Source organism: Rasamsonia byssochlamydoides, assembly GCF_041956645.1.
Source record: "Rasamsonia byssochlamydoides strain NRRL 3658 unplaced genomic scaffold VTN77scaffold_1, whole genome shotgun sequence".
NCBI lineage: Eukaryota > Fungi > Ascomycota > Eurotiomycetes > Eurotiales > Trichocomaceae > Rasamsonia > Rasamsonia byssochlamydoides.
This window is the reverse complement of record NW_027192384.1, coordinates 722018-736627: the sequence shown is the minus strand read 5'-3', so window position 1 is coordinate 736627 and position 14610 is coordinate 722018. Positions and strand designations below refer to the sequence as shown.

The 14610-nt window shown below is 50.7% G+C and overlaps 5 protein-coding genes across 5 annotated transcripts; 3 read left to right on the top strand and 2 right to left on the bottom strand.

The window, feature by feature from the left end:
- Nucleotides 1–904: 904 nt before the first annotated feature.
- VTN77DRAFT_254 (uncharacterized protein) lies at nt 905–4943 on the bottom strand (the record flags this gene model as incomplete). Its single annotated transcript, XM_069418390.1, has 12 exons — nt 905–1125; nt 1229–1378; nt 1438–1484; nt 2233–2326; nt 2390–2411; nt 2467–2563; nt 2614–2950; nt 3006–3310; nt 3360–3907; nt 3961–4350; nt 4405–4672; nt 4735–4943. 12 exons carry the CDS (start codon nt 4941–4943, stop codon nt 905–907), a joined length of 2688 nt encoding a protein of 895 aa, XP_069282617.1.
- Nucleotides 4944–6768: 1825 nt separating this feature from the next.
- Nucleotides 6769–8036, top strand: VTN77DRAFT_253 (uncharacterized protein; the record flags this gene model as incomplete). The annotated part of the gene is made up of 3 exons (XM_069418379.1): nt 6769–6854; nt 6923–7515; nt 7582–8036. 3 exons carry the CDS (start codon nt 6769–6771, stop codon nt 8034–8036), a joined length of 1134 nt encoding a protein of 377 aa, XP_069282616.1.
- Nucleotides 8037–8625: 589 nt separating this feature from the next.
- Nucleotides 8626–9955, top strand: VTN77DRAFT_252 (uncharacterized protein; the record flags this gene model as incomplete). Its single annotated transcript, XM_069418368.1, has 4 exons — nt 8626–8685; nt 8758–8775; nt 8886–9424; nt 9478–9955. 4 exons carry the CDS (start codon nt 8626–8628, stop codon nt 9953–9955), a joined length of 1095 nt encoding a protein of 364 aa, XP_069282615.1.
- Nucleotides 9956–11375: 1420 nt separating this feature from the next.
- Nucleotides 11376–12783, bottom strand: VTN77DRAFT_251 (uncharacterized protein; the record flags this gene model as incomplete). The annotated part of the gene is made up of 2 exons (XM_069418357.1): nt 11376–12206; nt 12256–12783. 2 exons carry the CDS (start codon nt 12781–12783, stop codon nt 11376–11378), a joined length of 1359 nt encoding a protein of 452 aa, XP_069282614.1.
- A 741-nt stretch (nt 12784–13524) lies between these two features.
- VTN77DRAFT_250 (uncharacterized protein) lies at nt 13525–14343 on the top strand (the record flags this gene model as incomplete). The annotated part of the gene is made up of 1 exon (XM_069418346.1): nt 13525–14343. One exon carries the CDS (start codon nt 13525–13527, stop codon nt 14341–14343), a length of 819 nt encoding a protein of 272 aa, XP_069282613.1.
- Between the last annotated feature and the right edge of the window lie 267 nt (nt 14344–14610).

The following is a 14610-nucleotide window of genomic DNA, read 5'->3' as shown; positions in this document are numbered from 1 at the left end:
GATACTGAAAGATGAAGCTTTTATGAGGTATACAAAGACTATACGGAGTACGAAGACAGGTGTTGAGGGTTAGGTGAGCACGTGACCAGTGACTCGATTAGTCAGCGATACCCAGCATGACCTCGTTCCAGCAGCGAACTGTATTTACTGTTGTAGATGCTCTATGCATTCTTTGAAGATTCTCTTTCTCTATTTTAGAACGATACTCAATCGAAGACATGTTGCACTGGTAATAGTTGTAGAAAGCCATTGCATGTATGGTTCACAACGCGGAGCACGTCGGGTAACATGACTTCCTACTTATCCCATCTTCTTTCCCACAGATTTTGATATTCTTTTTTTTAGATCGCCATTGAGAATCAATCCACATCGAGGACGATTTAGGATTCACAGCAGGAAGGAGCGGCTCCATAAGCTAGCTGATATGATTCAGTTGTTTCTCGGCTTTGGTGCAATATTTGCAGATAGTAATCACGAACAGCCCGATTGCCAGTACATTACATGGCGCAATATCCGTATTTGCAAGCCAAGTCATGCTTACCAGACGATTGTAATTATTCAGACGATAATCGTTCCGACAGTATCGCAAACATCATTATTGAAAATAAACTTGTGGATTGCCTCGTGGGTGACCTGTATGAAGCAGCCAGGATAATCACTTAGTAAGTCAAAGAGGTTAGAGTGGTTATAGCTGAGCCCCAGAGATGACCAGTCTGTGGTCGAGTCGACCACAGGCGAGGAACACACAGGAATGGGACATATTATCCGCAGAAGGAATCCTTCGATGTGTAGAAGGGCGTGGCAGTAAGCATCAGTTGAAAAATCCCCATTAAGCACCTGACAGCTTTGGGTCGGCCATGAATCGAACAGGTAATAGGGCCAGGGCAGCCCTTTCAAGAAACGTTCATCTGTATGGTCTCGACGACCAGATGGTCGGTATTAAAGCATCTGCGAGGTGTGTCGGTTCGTCTGGTCGGTTCAAGGCTTCTTCCAGCCGGTTGGTATTATCCTTGAAGCGATCATCGAACCGTATCTTGTCCGTGGCGATCAGTCTGCCGGCCGAATCTCTAAAGTCATAAAATGGACTTTTGGCGCAGGGACGGATAAAACTGGGTCGTTGGCGATCTGAATCTCAGCACTGGTGCCAGGGAGCGAGGCGACCTGACGTTTCAGAACGCTGTCGATGCTCATTCCTACTCTCGTCTGTGGACCGATGATATCCACCCACTGGAGTGGCTCCCTAAACGAGTCCTTTTAGAGGCAGCGAGGTCCTCATCCTCATCCTCGTCCTTATCGAAGTCGTTGTTGTCAACATTGGAGGGAGGATCTGGAACTGGGACTTTAGCACGCTGAAGGACATTCACGATGGACTTCTTGTCTGCCTTGATGTTAGCTATAGTATGACAGAGGACTGGTAGTGCCAAACTGAAAGAACACTGGGCACCTTTGCCTTTGCCTCCCTAGAGACAGTTCGCGCATTGGCCCTTATAGGTAAGTGTGTCATGACGTCCATACGCAACAACGCAGGTCTCAAACAAGCCCATGGTTGTTGCAGCAGTGGCCACAGCTCAAAGCGCGAGGAACGGCTAAACTATGGGACTATACAATGATGACTGAGATGTTCACGGCGGTCTTAATCTGCCTCGTCGCCGGCCTTCGCCACGAATGGATTTCTCTTCCACTCAGAAAGAACGTTGTCTTGTGCATTTCCAATACCAGTTCTATCCTGGGTCGGACTAGGATAATTATCGAAAGAAATCACAATACATAGGGGTAATATTGTATCCGACGATTCTTCAGGTCAAACTCAACACACTGTATATAATGACTATATAATGATAATAGTCAGCGAAAGGAGGGAGATAAAGATGAAGCAAGATTGGAAGGATTGAAATACGGGTAGGCAGGAGAGAAAATGAGGAGAGTGTCCCGTTTGTTTGCTTGTATGCTTGTGCGGGTAGCTCTCTAGCTCTCTTTGTTTGTCTGATGTGTCGATGGATACTCGGGTAGAGATTTTCGCATGTTCTACTGCTCCAATAGAATACACATGGGTAAATAATTCATTCAACACTCTTGATAGAAACCTGCGCAAAGACTAGGTACAGTGAGAGCGCTGAGACATGGTTGTAACATCGTGAACAACGTTCAACATCGGATGGAACTGGAACAGATGAAGAATTCATGTCAACCCGTATCCTGTTCTCCTTCCTGTTCTCCTTCTGCTGTTCTTACGAATTCATAGCATTCGGCGGGAGATCGGCCGGCGGAAAGCATCGATCAGGAGTGGCCGAGTTCCCCCACCAAGTAGGAAAACTGGCACCAGGCACTGATGAAATTGATGGTCATGTTAGCGATCGTGTAAAAACAAGGACGGGTAGAATCAACTTACGATTGATGCAAAAGACCAAGAACTGCGGAAACTTAGTTAGCAACTAGATAAATCATTTCGGCTGGTTCGTCACTTACAGTCTGCATCAATTGAGTGCCACAGTCAAGGCCTACCCCCAACAGGTAGTTGTATTTCCGGAACCACGCGGGATGATACCGATAGACATATCCCATGCTAAGCACGAATCAGCCACTGCTCATCATGCAGACGGTCGTCACACTTACAAAGTGAAAGCCACCAAAGCCGAAGTCATCAGATTCGTCGTTGTAAAGATCGGGAAGGAGAGTATGCCGGTGAAGAAAACGACAGGATTGAATCGAGTCTCAAGCTTCCAGTGTGGCCTCCGCTTATGCACAAGCCAGACAAGAAACATGATCGCCGCACCGAGCAGGAACCCATAAGGAATCCAATAATACGGAGAGTCACGGCTGAAAAGAATTTTCGGACCCAGGATGCCCCAGACGACGGAGGTGGAGTAGTAGTTCCTCGTCAGCACCGCATCCCATGTCGTGGATGGCACCTTGCCAGTCAGCTCGGGACCCTGACTACTAAGGATATACCCTATAATAAAACTCAGTATAACTCTTCGAATTTACTACCAGGTTATAAAACTCACTCATCATCCCAAAGTTGATAAAAGGGCCAACGAAGGTTCCCCAAATCTGCCCCCAGAACATTTCACGTTCGGGGATCTTCATGTAGAACCCGAATTTGTAGTCCGAAATGAGATTGAGATTCTGCTCGAGGAGCTGCCTGCCATACACAAGGGACGTGAGGACGGCAGCCGGCTGACCCGGAAACAGAGCACCGCTGATGATTTCACAGAGAAAAGTCATGCCAACCTGGATATTGGCAATTCCCCAAAGGATGCCATTTGGCCAGATAAAAATGAAGGAAATCAAGCTCGTTACGATGAACCCCCTAAGACGACGGTCAGAGGAGATGTGTATGGACAGGACAAGATACTCACCACCAGGACAGCTGCATCTGGCCTTCATAGATTTGAGCAAAGGAGAAAGCAGCACAAATAACCAACAGAGCAATGTACCACCAGTGCGGGACACGAGGATCGTGCGACATCACTTTGAGATAGGGGTCATCGTAGTCCTTGTTTCGGTTGCGGAACGAATCCACCAGGCTCGAGTACGTGTCTTTACCGTACCAAAGAATGGCGTAGACTATGGCCGCTGCAGTTCCGGCAAAGCCCCAGAAAAAGTACATGGCATATGACGGGGACCACCGGGGGAGCGAATACGCCTCCATCGCTGTCTTATTGAGAGTAAACTCGGGAGTCATAATCGCGGAAATGTTATAGTCCTTTCCACTCGAATCCCAGGTACCGGTAGACATCGGAGCAAAGTTCAACGCGTCCATCGTGTTGGTGAAATACAGGATGGGATAAACCAGCCAGCAGGTGAATATCGCGCCAGCAACCTGGTGTGCAGTCGACCACAAAGGAGTGTACAGCGGGGACCAGTAAGAGACGTAGTTCCAGTCAAATGAGAAGTCAAGGATTCCCTAACAACAATCATTAGTAGAAAACTCGTTTAATACAACCTTGGCTCCCTTACGAATCCGTAAGTGCCGGATCCCAGGACGAATGGCTTCCAGTGACCATGCCCAAAGTAACACACCAGCGGCACCGAAGCAAGCAGAGGGAAGATGAGAGTGGGAAACCACTCCCAGACGAAGGCTGCACACGCAACGATAGCAAAGAACTTGATCGCCTTCTTGGTCGCCGCCGGATTTTTGTGCATGGCATTGAACAAAGAGACATTGGGAAGCACTCCCGGATAGTACATCTTGGGCGGACGAACGAGGATGTCGCGGTAGAAGCCTACGAAGCCATAGCCAATCATTTGGGTGGTAATCAGGAAGACAATACCCCAGCCAGCACTGATCTTTCTGCCGTAGTACAGCTCCATGGCCGACAGGGGACCCAAACCCCATGCGGTGTAACACTAGATATAAACATTAGCGAAGCGTCTGAAGAGTCGGGGAAGCCGAATACTCACGCTGCCCCAGTAAGCGACGACGATCAAAGCATGCTCCTTGGCGTTCCAGGGACCCGGGTTTAAGCTCCATTTCCAACCGAAGGTGTTGAAGGTTCGCGTCGGCAAGTATTTCGCCATCATATGGCCCATGCCCCATGACAGCAGCTGGACCGCGTAGCTGGTCAAGTTCATGTTGTAAGGCTTGAAATAGTAGAAAGAGGAAACACCACAGCCGATAGTGATCCAGAAGGTCGACAGAAACCAAAAGCGGAAGGTGAGGATGGGCTCTCTGCAGCAGTTAGGTCAGTTGACCGCTCAAAGGAAGGGAAAATGTCTCTTTTGGCTACTCACGTCGGATCATTTTCGAGGGCGACACACTTGGCGACCAGAGGAATGGGGTAGTTCTTGAGACGCGGGTCGACAAACTCATCGTTGTCCGATGGAGTAATCGCTTTATTCAGAGGGACATCTTTGTACTCCGTCTCGGAGCCTTCCTCGACTTCTGCAGTCGGAGAGGCGCCGAGAACAGTGAGGTCTTTCTCTGGCTTTTTGGCGGACATGTTTGTGTGGTGGTAATAGAGGAGAGCAAGAGGAAGGAAGGAGAAGGGAGAAGGGGAGAGTGACAGACGCGTATGTCAACAGGGAAGGCGCCACCTTGTTAGGCAAGTACCATCAGGTGAAATCGCGTAGAAAACGGGATGTGCCGGGTGGCACGGTACCTTTTATGCCAAAGTCACGTATGTTGTCTCGCGATAACGCAATATTCACTAAGAAAAGAGCCGGCAGACCAGAGGACATTTCTAGGCTTAGGGCCTGGGGCTAGGGCTGGCAGCTATGCTTGCACATGCTTGCACATGCGTGGAATCTGCCGTGCTTTCATCAATCCATTATCGTCATCTTCCAGTGTATCTTCACAAGCTTTCACAAGATTTCCTCTTCCAATTTACGCATACCAAGACCACTCCACACCCACATGTCTCTCCTTGTCCACCTCCTCCCTCTAATTCAGAATGACATAGTAAAGAAACCCTGCCCTTCAATTACGCTACAAGTCTCACCCTGATACGGCATGGGTTGTTTACACACTGAAGATTTAGTGCCTTAGATCAGGATCTCGAAGTTGCCAATGTCGTTGTTATCGGAGGGGATGGGGGTTTAGCTTGAAGGAGGGGTCGTCGTAGTAGAGCTAGAGAGTAGTACATGTAGAGACGGAGTCACTAACCCTGTTTGGGGGAAATTATCAGAACGACATGTCACAAACTTGGCAAGGAGCAAGTGTCACGGCAGGGAATTTATTTGCCGAGATAGAACCAAAGACTCAGATCGATCAGTCCACGATCTATGTGAGATGGATTGAAAAGTGCATAATCAAATTCTAATCTTCTTCTAATTTTTTTTCGAATAGTAGATATCTACGCGGTCCATTCCTCGATCTTATACGCAATACAGTCACTCTACCTAATATATCGCCTTCCCGATTCGGATTGATCACCAAACGTAATTCGACAATGATATCGCAGTCCCAAGTGACACTGTAAACACTCACCGAGGTACGTAAGTGCACTTAAGTATTCGCGCAGACTCATGAAGCCAGGTTGGTAGCACAATCCCTGGTCATTGGTTGATTGATGAATTAGATAGAAATCGCGTGCTTCCTAACCAGCCTAAGCTACACAAATATTTTATCGCAAAGAAATGAGGACTCGAATTAATATACTTTCATAAAATATATGCATCACTCACAGCATCAATATTGAGACAAATCTAAGAAGGAAAGTTAAAAAAGAAATAAAAATAAAAAGGAAGGAGGGAAAACAAACAAGTCTACACAACTACCTTATTAGGTAACTAGGTACCGTGATAACGAGCTGAGTCATCAGCCACGTGCATCAACCAATCAAGACCGATTTAGTTCCATTGGCAATCCCCGGCGGTAATTTATCAGAGATTAGATAGAGAGATATCTCGTCGGAAACTTCTCCGACTCTAAATAGCTTATCGTTCGATCCAAGACTTAGAGTCATCACCCCAAATATTATATTTATTATTCTTGATTGCCAGGACCGCACATACGCGCTGTGGATTGCAGTCTTGATGTTCTTGATGACACAATATTTATCAGTCAACGTCTCCATCAGCTATGTTTTTTAATTGAGTTCGAGTTCTGCCTTTCGTCATACAAGTATGTCGCTATTTTCTTATCTCGAATATCTCAACTTCCGATCCGGTATCTACGCTTTCTCTACAGGTTGAGTAACAGTTGTCCTTCTTATATATTGGATCTAGATACCGACCTAGGTATATACATACCGGATTATCGCATTGTTGCATTGATTGAAGAGGAGACTCGCGAGGTGGTGGAAGGACCCTCTCCGTTGGCTCGAAATGGGATCTCAACTACATATCCGTGGACATACTGAGATATATGCAAAGCGTAACATGACGGCCAACGAGACGATTGTCGTGATAGGGTAAGTCGCCAATTCTGATTCCTGTCAATGATCTACAAACTAACTTAATTGTCATTCTACGAGTTCAGTGCCGGCGTGCTCGGCCTCTCGACCGCACTCACCATCCAACAACACCTAAAGCGATCGCAATCGATTCTCATCGTCGCACGCGACTTCCCCAACACCACCTCGATCAACTACGCATCTCCCTGGGCCGGCGCCCACTATCGCCCCACCCCCGGGAAGTCTCCCCAGGTGATCAGAGAGGCCAAGTGGGCGCGACGCGCCTACGAGGTCTTCCAGAAGATCGCGGCAGAGGAGCCCGGTGCAGGGGTAGAGTTCATGGAAGGGATCGAGTACTTCGAGAACCCTCCGCAGGAGTATCTCGACGCCATCCGGGACCCGGAGAGCGCCTATGCCCACCTCAGTGACAGCCTCCGGGAGCTGTCCCCGTCTGAACTGCCCGAGGGCGTGAAATGGGGGATCCGCTATTGGGCCTACAGCATCAATTCGCCCGTGTACTGCGCGCATCTGCTGCGCAAATTCGTCCTACGAGGAGGACAGACCAAAGAGTACACGCTGGCTAGTCTCCTGGAGGCGTTTCACCTGGCGAGCAACGTGAAGATGGTGGTGAACTGTTCCGGATTGGGATTTGCGGATCCCAAATCGTTTATCATTCGGGGTATGCAAGAAGTCACACTTCTTCTTCCTGTTCAAAGACAGCTTTCATCTAACCTACCATCTACAGGCCAGACATGCCTCGTCCGCAACCCCTGCCCCTACACCGTCACGAGGCAAAACGCAGACGGCTCATGGTCCTTCTGTATCCCGCGTCCGCTCGAAGGAGGAACCGTCATCGGGGGCACCAAACAACCGCACAACTGGAACCCGGCTCCCCTGCCCGAGATCCGGGCGACGCTGCTCGCGAACGCAGCCAAATGGTTCCCTTTCACGCCCGAAAGTCAAGGCCAGTTCGATGTGATCCGCGACATCGTCGGACGACGACCTGCGCGGGAAGGCGGCGTCAGACTGGAAGCAGAGACGGTGAGCGTGGTGGGTGCAGGTGGGCAGACATCGCACCCGGTCGTCGTCCATGCCTACGGTGCTGGGGGAAGAGGGTACGAGTTGTCCTGGGGCATTGCGGAAGAAGTGACGGACTTGCTGTTGAAGCGGGGGTTGTTGCAAGAAAGAGCTGCATTGTAGAGTCCGATGCAATTGCTCATGATGAATCTTTGGTTCAGTTCTCTTGTCCAATGAGTTATCCCATCACTGAGAGATAGTATGTCTATCTATACACCCTGCAGTCGTCTGTCCATCGCCACATTCAGCATACTCCATTGCATTTAATAATACTGCACATATACGAGTCATACGGATACAGAACATGTCATTCAAAATAATCTGCAGTCTTGAGCCAGAATTTATGATATGGGATATCCTCTTTATAGAGAGGGGATCAGTGCTCGGCGATGTATGGGATTATTGGTAGATTCTGCCGAAGTTTCTCGACGGCGTTATGCGCACGGCCGGGACGGTTTCGCCACACACGACACGCGCCAAACATTCGCCGCCGTTAAAAACCTTCCCCGCCATGTGTGGGCGACCCTAACTCGTCCACGGCCACAGTCCAAGTTCCACTGCAGGTTATACCTACCTACACTACACCACATCTTCTGTACATATTATCTATCTATCTCCATCCCAGCAACTTCCATTTCGACAACCATACATCTTGGAACACCGGAATTGCACTGATTGAAGACAAACAGAAGGCACAGCCTAGACAGTCAAGATGCCGCCCAAGAAGGGAGGTGACCAGCCTAAGAAAAAGAAGCTCACGGTCGAGGACAAGGTGCGTCCTGCTTCCAGCGCCAAACGACGATATCTCTGCGACAAATGGCTGACCTGTAATGATGGTTGACAGACCTTTGGCATGAAAAATGTACGTCCGCAGTCTATCCATCTATCTATCCATCGACGAACGGCGTTGTCGATCCCGAATTTTTTTTTAAATAGCTTGAAATTGATACTAACGCAAACTTCGACATGCAGAAAAAAGGTGGCAATGCAAGGAAACAGATCGCCCAGCTACAAGCCCAAGCACAGTCCAACAAAAGCGCCGAGGAGAAGCGGAAAGAAGCGGAAAAGGCCCGTCGGGCAGCGGAGAAAGCCGCAGCTGAGCAGGCCAAGAAGGAGGCTGCCGAGCTCTTCAAGCCTGTGCAGGTGCAGAAGGTGCCCTTCGGCGTCGACCCCAAGACCGTACTCTGCGTCTTCTACAAGCAGGGCAATTGCGAGAAGGGCAAGAAGTGCAAGTTCAGCCACGACCTGAGCGTGGAGCGGAAATCGGCCAAGAAGGATATCTACTCGGACTCGCGCGATGCAGACAAAGAGAAGCAGAATGACACGATGGACAAATGGGACGAGGAGAAGCTGCGCAAGGTGGTGCTGAGCAAACACGGCAACCCGCGGACGACGACGGACAAGGTCTGCAAGTACTTTATCGAGGCGGTGGAGAATCAGAAGTACGGCTGGTTCTGGACGTGTCCGAACGGCGGAGACAAGTGCATGTACCGGCATGCGCTGCCACCGGGGTATGTAAATATACAATCTGTTTTTCTTCGGGCGGCTGACTAACAACCAACAGCTTCGTTCTCAAGACGAAGGAGCAGAAAGCCGCTGAAAAGGCGATGATGGAAAAGTCCCCTCTCAAGACGCTCACACTGGAAGACTGGCTCGAGTCGGAACGACACAAGTTGACAGGACCCCTGACGCCCGTCACGCCGGAGACGTTCGCGGAATGGAAGAAGAAGCGTCTGGACAAGAAGGCCGCAGAAGAGGAGGCAATGAAGATGAAGGAAGCGACCGGAAGGATGCTGTTCGAGAGCGGCAACTGGCGGACCGGAGACGAGAGCAGCGACGACGAAGATGGCGACCGAGGCATATGGAACCTGGAGGCGCTGCGGCGCGAGACCGAGCGACTGCGCGAGCAGAGAGAAGAGGAGCGCCTCGCCAAGCTGTACGGCGGTGGCAGCACTACCACCGATGATGCTGCTGCCAGTAGTACTGATGCTGCTCCGGCAGAAAACACCGGCGAGGCCGTCGCCCAGGAGGGCGCAGGGTGAAAGAAATCTATCTGCGAGCAGAAAGAAAAAAGACAAAACTGATATTCCCCGTTCCTGCATTTGCATTTGATGATTACGAGCCAAATACCACTGATAGATTTTATTTCATTTCACTGCGCGAGGGCAAGCGAGGCAAAAGCAAAGGCATTTATTCGATTTGATTGATTTGATTTTCCATGGTATGGGACGGACTATAGGCATCAGGGGGGGAGAATGAAATGGCATGGCATGGATATGGACATGCCATTTCACCTCATTTTACTCACGAACCTTGTTTTCGTGATTTGATTCGATTTTATTTGGTTATTTGGTTTGGTTTGGTTTGGTTTGATATGGTATCTTGTACTGTACAACAACAACAATGAACAACGAACAAAACATTCAAATGGACGGACGGTTTGGATCTGATTGATCTGGTCTGAGTGAGTGGAATGCTCTGATGGTGAGCATACCGGTCAACTTTACTGACCTGAGAAAGCAAGGACACAGAAGAAAAGGAAGAAGAAGAAGAGAGATGAAAGATGGAATGTCCAGACAACATGATGATCGCTGCAGGCCAGACGGGCTGTTGCCTCACTCAGCAGCATCATCCACCATCATGACATGACAAGAGCATCAACAACGACTTTCTTTAACTCGAAACGAGATAAGGAATATATATGGCATAGCTGCCCAGATAAGCCGCTACTTTTGCTGCTATTCCTCTCCACATTTTGTACTACATGTATGTGCATGTAATGTAATATAGTCGGTCTCCTGTCTCTGTCTCTTTCACTCTCGGAGGAAGCAGGAACAAGTGAATGGAGAACAATTTATCATGAACATCTTATTCGGAACAAAAAAACTCATAACCATAAGTACATAATATGACATGTAAGTATTAATCTCTCTCCCTTTTTTTAAAAAAAAATTGAAAAAAAAAATTGAAAAAATATAAAAGGAGCAAACATCGATTATCTAGAATTCTAGGTCAGTGGTTCAGTCCATTTCGTTAACCGTAGGCATGTATGTACATAGGTAGGAACTTCATTATCATTCATTCAGAAATTGATTAACACCATATCATTACTCAGGTAGGTATGATACAAAAAATAGTAGATCATCCGTCAATCAGTCTGCCTGTCCTCCAGAAGACCAGACCAAAACAAAATGAAGGTTGACAACAAGCAAGTAACTAACTAACAGAGGGGGTATAATAGTAACAATAATATAAACAGCTATCATAGCACGGTCCAACTCCTAGCTACCGGTCGACGTCGTCCTATTCAGTCGAGGTGCAGGTTATCAAGACGTAGTAATATGTAATGTAATATTCTTGCCTAAATCATTCCCTGTCTGGTTCCAGCGCAGTCCCAGTCTGCGTCAAGTGGTATTACTTCGAGTAATCGTAAGAAAATAAAAGCAACTCAGAGGCGTAAAGTTAAAGCTTCGTCCCCTCTCGCCCACTATCGCTGAGCCGGCGAGGAGTCAACCTGCCCGTCGTCGTCGCGGGACCGGCCGTGCTCGGTCCCGAGCTCGCAGTACGCAGTCCTGCAGTCGGCGTGCCTGTCCTGCCATCTCCTGCAGAACCAGCCCGGCCTTGGTGCAGACGCGGATTCATCAGCCAGTGGATCTGCATTCGGATACTGTTGACCGCCGCGTTCGTGTGCGCCATATCTTCCTTCAGGCGGAGACTCTCGTTCATGATCGCCATGCTGGCGCGGGCGTCCAGATCCGTAATCGCCACCGACAGCTGAGACACTTCCTCCCGAAGCGACTCGTGCAGGGACAGCAGATAGGTCATTGCATTCGACGACGACAGGTTCGATGACCGGTCAACCGCCGAGTCCGACGCCCGTGTCCGAGAAGACGACCGCGTCCGACTTCGGCCCCGTCCCGGGGAGCTTCGTCGACCGTCTCGACTGTCCTGAAGAAATCGAGCGGATTCAACCAAGGTGGATCGGATATTGGCGAGCCCGTCCTCGAGGATCTCGTTTCGCTGCCTCAGCTGGCGAATCGTCATATCGAGCGCGTCGATGCGCGAGTTCTGGGCCTCGATGTACGGTCCTATCATGATCAACGGGCAGCTCCGTTCGTGGACCGTGAGCTCAGCCCGCTTGAGTTTGGCACTACATCCGTACTTGGACGCTTGACACGGGTGGATGGCCTCCGGACAGGTGTTGATGTGCTCCGCCAGGGCGTTGCGGAAGACCAAGGCCTCGCAGTCCGGGCATGTCGTTCGTAGACTTGGGCAGAGCTCCTTTCGATGCTCCTGTGTCTGTTTAGTTCCGGCTCAACTGACTTGACAAGATCAGACATACTTCTAAATCCTGCTCCATCACATCCTCCTCGCAGTCCTCGCATCGGAAGAGCGTATGCATGCATCGACGCTCCGAACCCATATTCTTCTTCCGGGTCTTTTTCGTGCAGGTCGGACTCGGACAATCCAGCAGCTTGTATTCGCAGTACTTGTCGACATGAGACTGAACGTGTCCCCGGGGCAGGATTTCCTTGCATCCCTCGCCCGAGAACGGACAGCGCACGCGGACATCATCGCACATGTTGATCAACAGGCGCGGGACGTTAATGAAGATGTCCTTGGTGGGGGCGCGACAGGTCGGACAGGGGAAGTCTTCTGGGCCCGCGGCGACGGAGGTGATGGCGGAGTTGAGGCATTTCTGGCAGAAGACATGGTCGCACTGCAATCGAACGGGCCGGATGAAGGGACAGTGGCAGATGGGACACATCAGATGCTCGTCGTAGCTGGAAACGTAGTCGAGCGCCCGCAGGTCGACGGGCTCCTCGACCCCGCGATCGGGATCCATGTTGAGCAGCTCGTTGAGATTCATGGCAACCGCGACAAAACCAGCCTATAAATATTCTCCTTCCTAAAGAGTATGTCTTTCCCAGTTCCCCTTCTGAGCAAGTAGCTGAAACGATAGCTCACTGCGCGTGGTTGCACTCAGCGAAGGCCGGGCGCTGATTGGAAGCACTGTCGGTGGCTGAAACGAACGCTGCCGATCGCCTGCACATTCCCGATGTATCTGTGTCCAGAAGGGGATGTATGTTGATGTCGATGTCGATGTCGATTGTCGAGATATGATGATTGAACTAACTCCGTGCATCAATCCACCGACCTAGGTTCGGTTCTAGTTCGCGATGCAATTAAGTTAGTAAAGAGGGGCCGGAACTCGTGTCGGCGGTCGATCCCGCGGATGGCCGGATCGAGCCCCCAGCACCTTCACCATCTGCCAACTCCAACTAATCAACTCTTCCTCTCGTCCATCTCCAGATCTCGTCCATCTGGAGCTGGCATTCCATCCATCATCGCTCTCCACATTCTCGCCGCCACAGGGGACCTTGTGCCACACTCTCGGAGCCTGCTGCCGGCCTGGTTTCAGAACTGACGCCCGCACCTCCGATCCAGTCTCTCTGGCAGAGATCCGATCGATCTTCCATGGTCCAGTCGGCGTGCTGCTGCATCTGCTTCTTCTGAATTTTGCGCATTCTTCGGCAGACCCGCTGCGCTCCGTTGCCACGCCGTCCCATCCGTCGAGATCTCCGATCGAGTTCATTCCTGACGATCAGCAATGACGACGAATCCATCGCAGCTCTTCCTCCTTGCAGACCACATCAAGCTCTCTCTGCTGGAGCGACAACGGGCCATCTCGCTGAATCTCGAACCAAACACCCAGGATGGAGAGATCTCGCGGTCCCTGGACTCCCTGCGCGAGGGCATCGAGGCCGTCGAGGCGGAGCAGGCCCGTCTCGAGGCCGCCAACGACAGCCAGGCGGCCGCCGATCTGAAGGACCAAGTCACCAACCTGCGCACGCAGTACGAAGACCTGTCGTCGCAGTTCTACAGCAAAGACGCGCCCAGCGATGCCACCAAGACGCCCAATGATCCCGCGCTGGGGCCCGACTTCGCAAACGCAACCCGGGGCCCAACGCCGTCGCTCCAGCATCCCGTGCCGCAGCATCCGGCCTCCAAATCGGTGCGCTTCACAGACACTGCACCGGATGAAGAGGACTACGATGCTAACCGCGCGGCACTGTTCCAGCCCTACCGCGACTCGCCCTCGCCGCCGCGAGACCCGTCCAGCCTCAGCAACCAGCAGATCCACGAGCACCACGCCCAGATCCTGCGGGAGCAGGACGCCCAGCTCGACCGGCTGGGCGAATCGATCGGCCGTCAGCACCAGCTGAGCATCCAGATCGGCGACGAGCTCGAGGGGCAGATCGCCCTGCTGGACGACGTCGACGCACATGTTGACCGCCATGCCGCGCGGCTGGACGGGGCCCGACGGCGACTCGACAGGATCCGGCGGAGAGCGGGCGACAACTGGAGTTTGATGACGATCATCGGGTTGATCATCGTGTTGGTGATTCTGATCGTGATCTTGAAATAGCAGTCAGTCAGTCGACAGATAGACTAGACGTCATTTCATTCATTCCTTCGAACTTTTCTTGATTTCACGTCACGTCATGTCACTCTGCGAGTTGTTTTCCGGTGAAGTTGGCTTTTGTCTGTCTCTTACACTACCCCTTTTCTTTACGTGAGCTATACCTATATATTGTTTATACACCCTGGTTATGATATGCTGCAACGTTTTGGCTTGGCTGGCTACTGGTTGATTATTTCCGGCGTTCTGGTTCTGAGGGGCGGTGACGGTGGT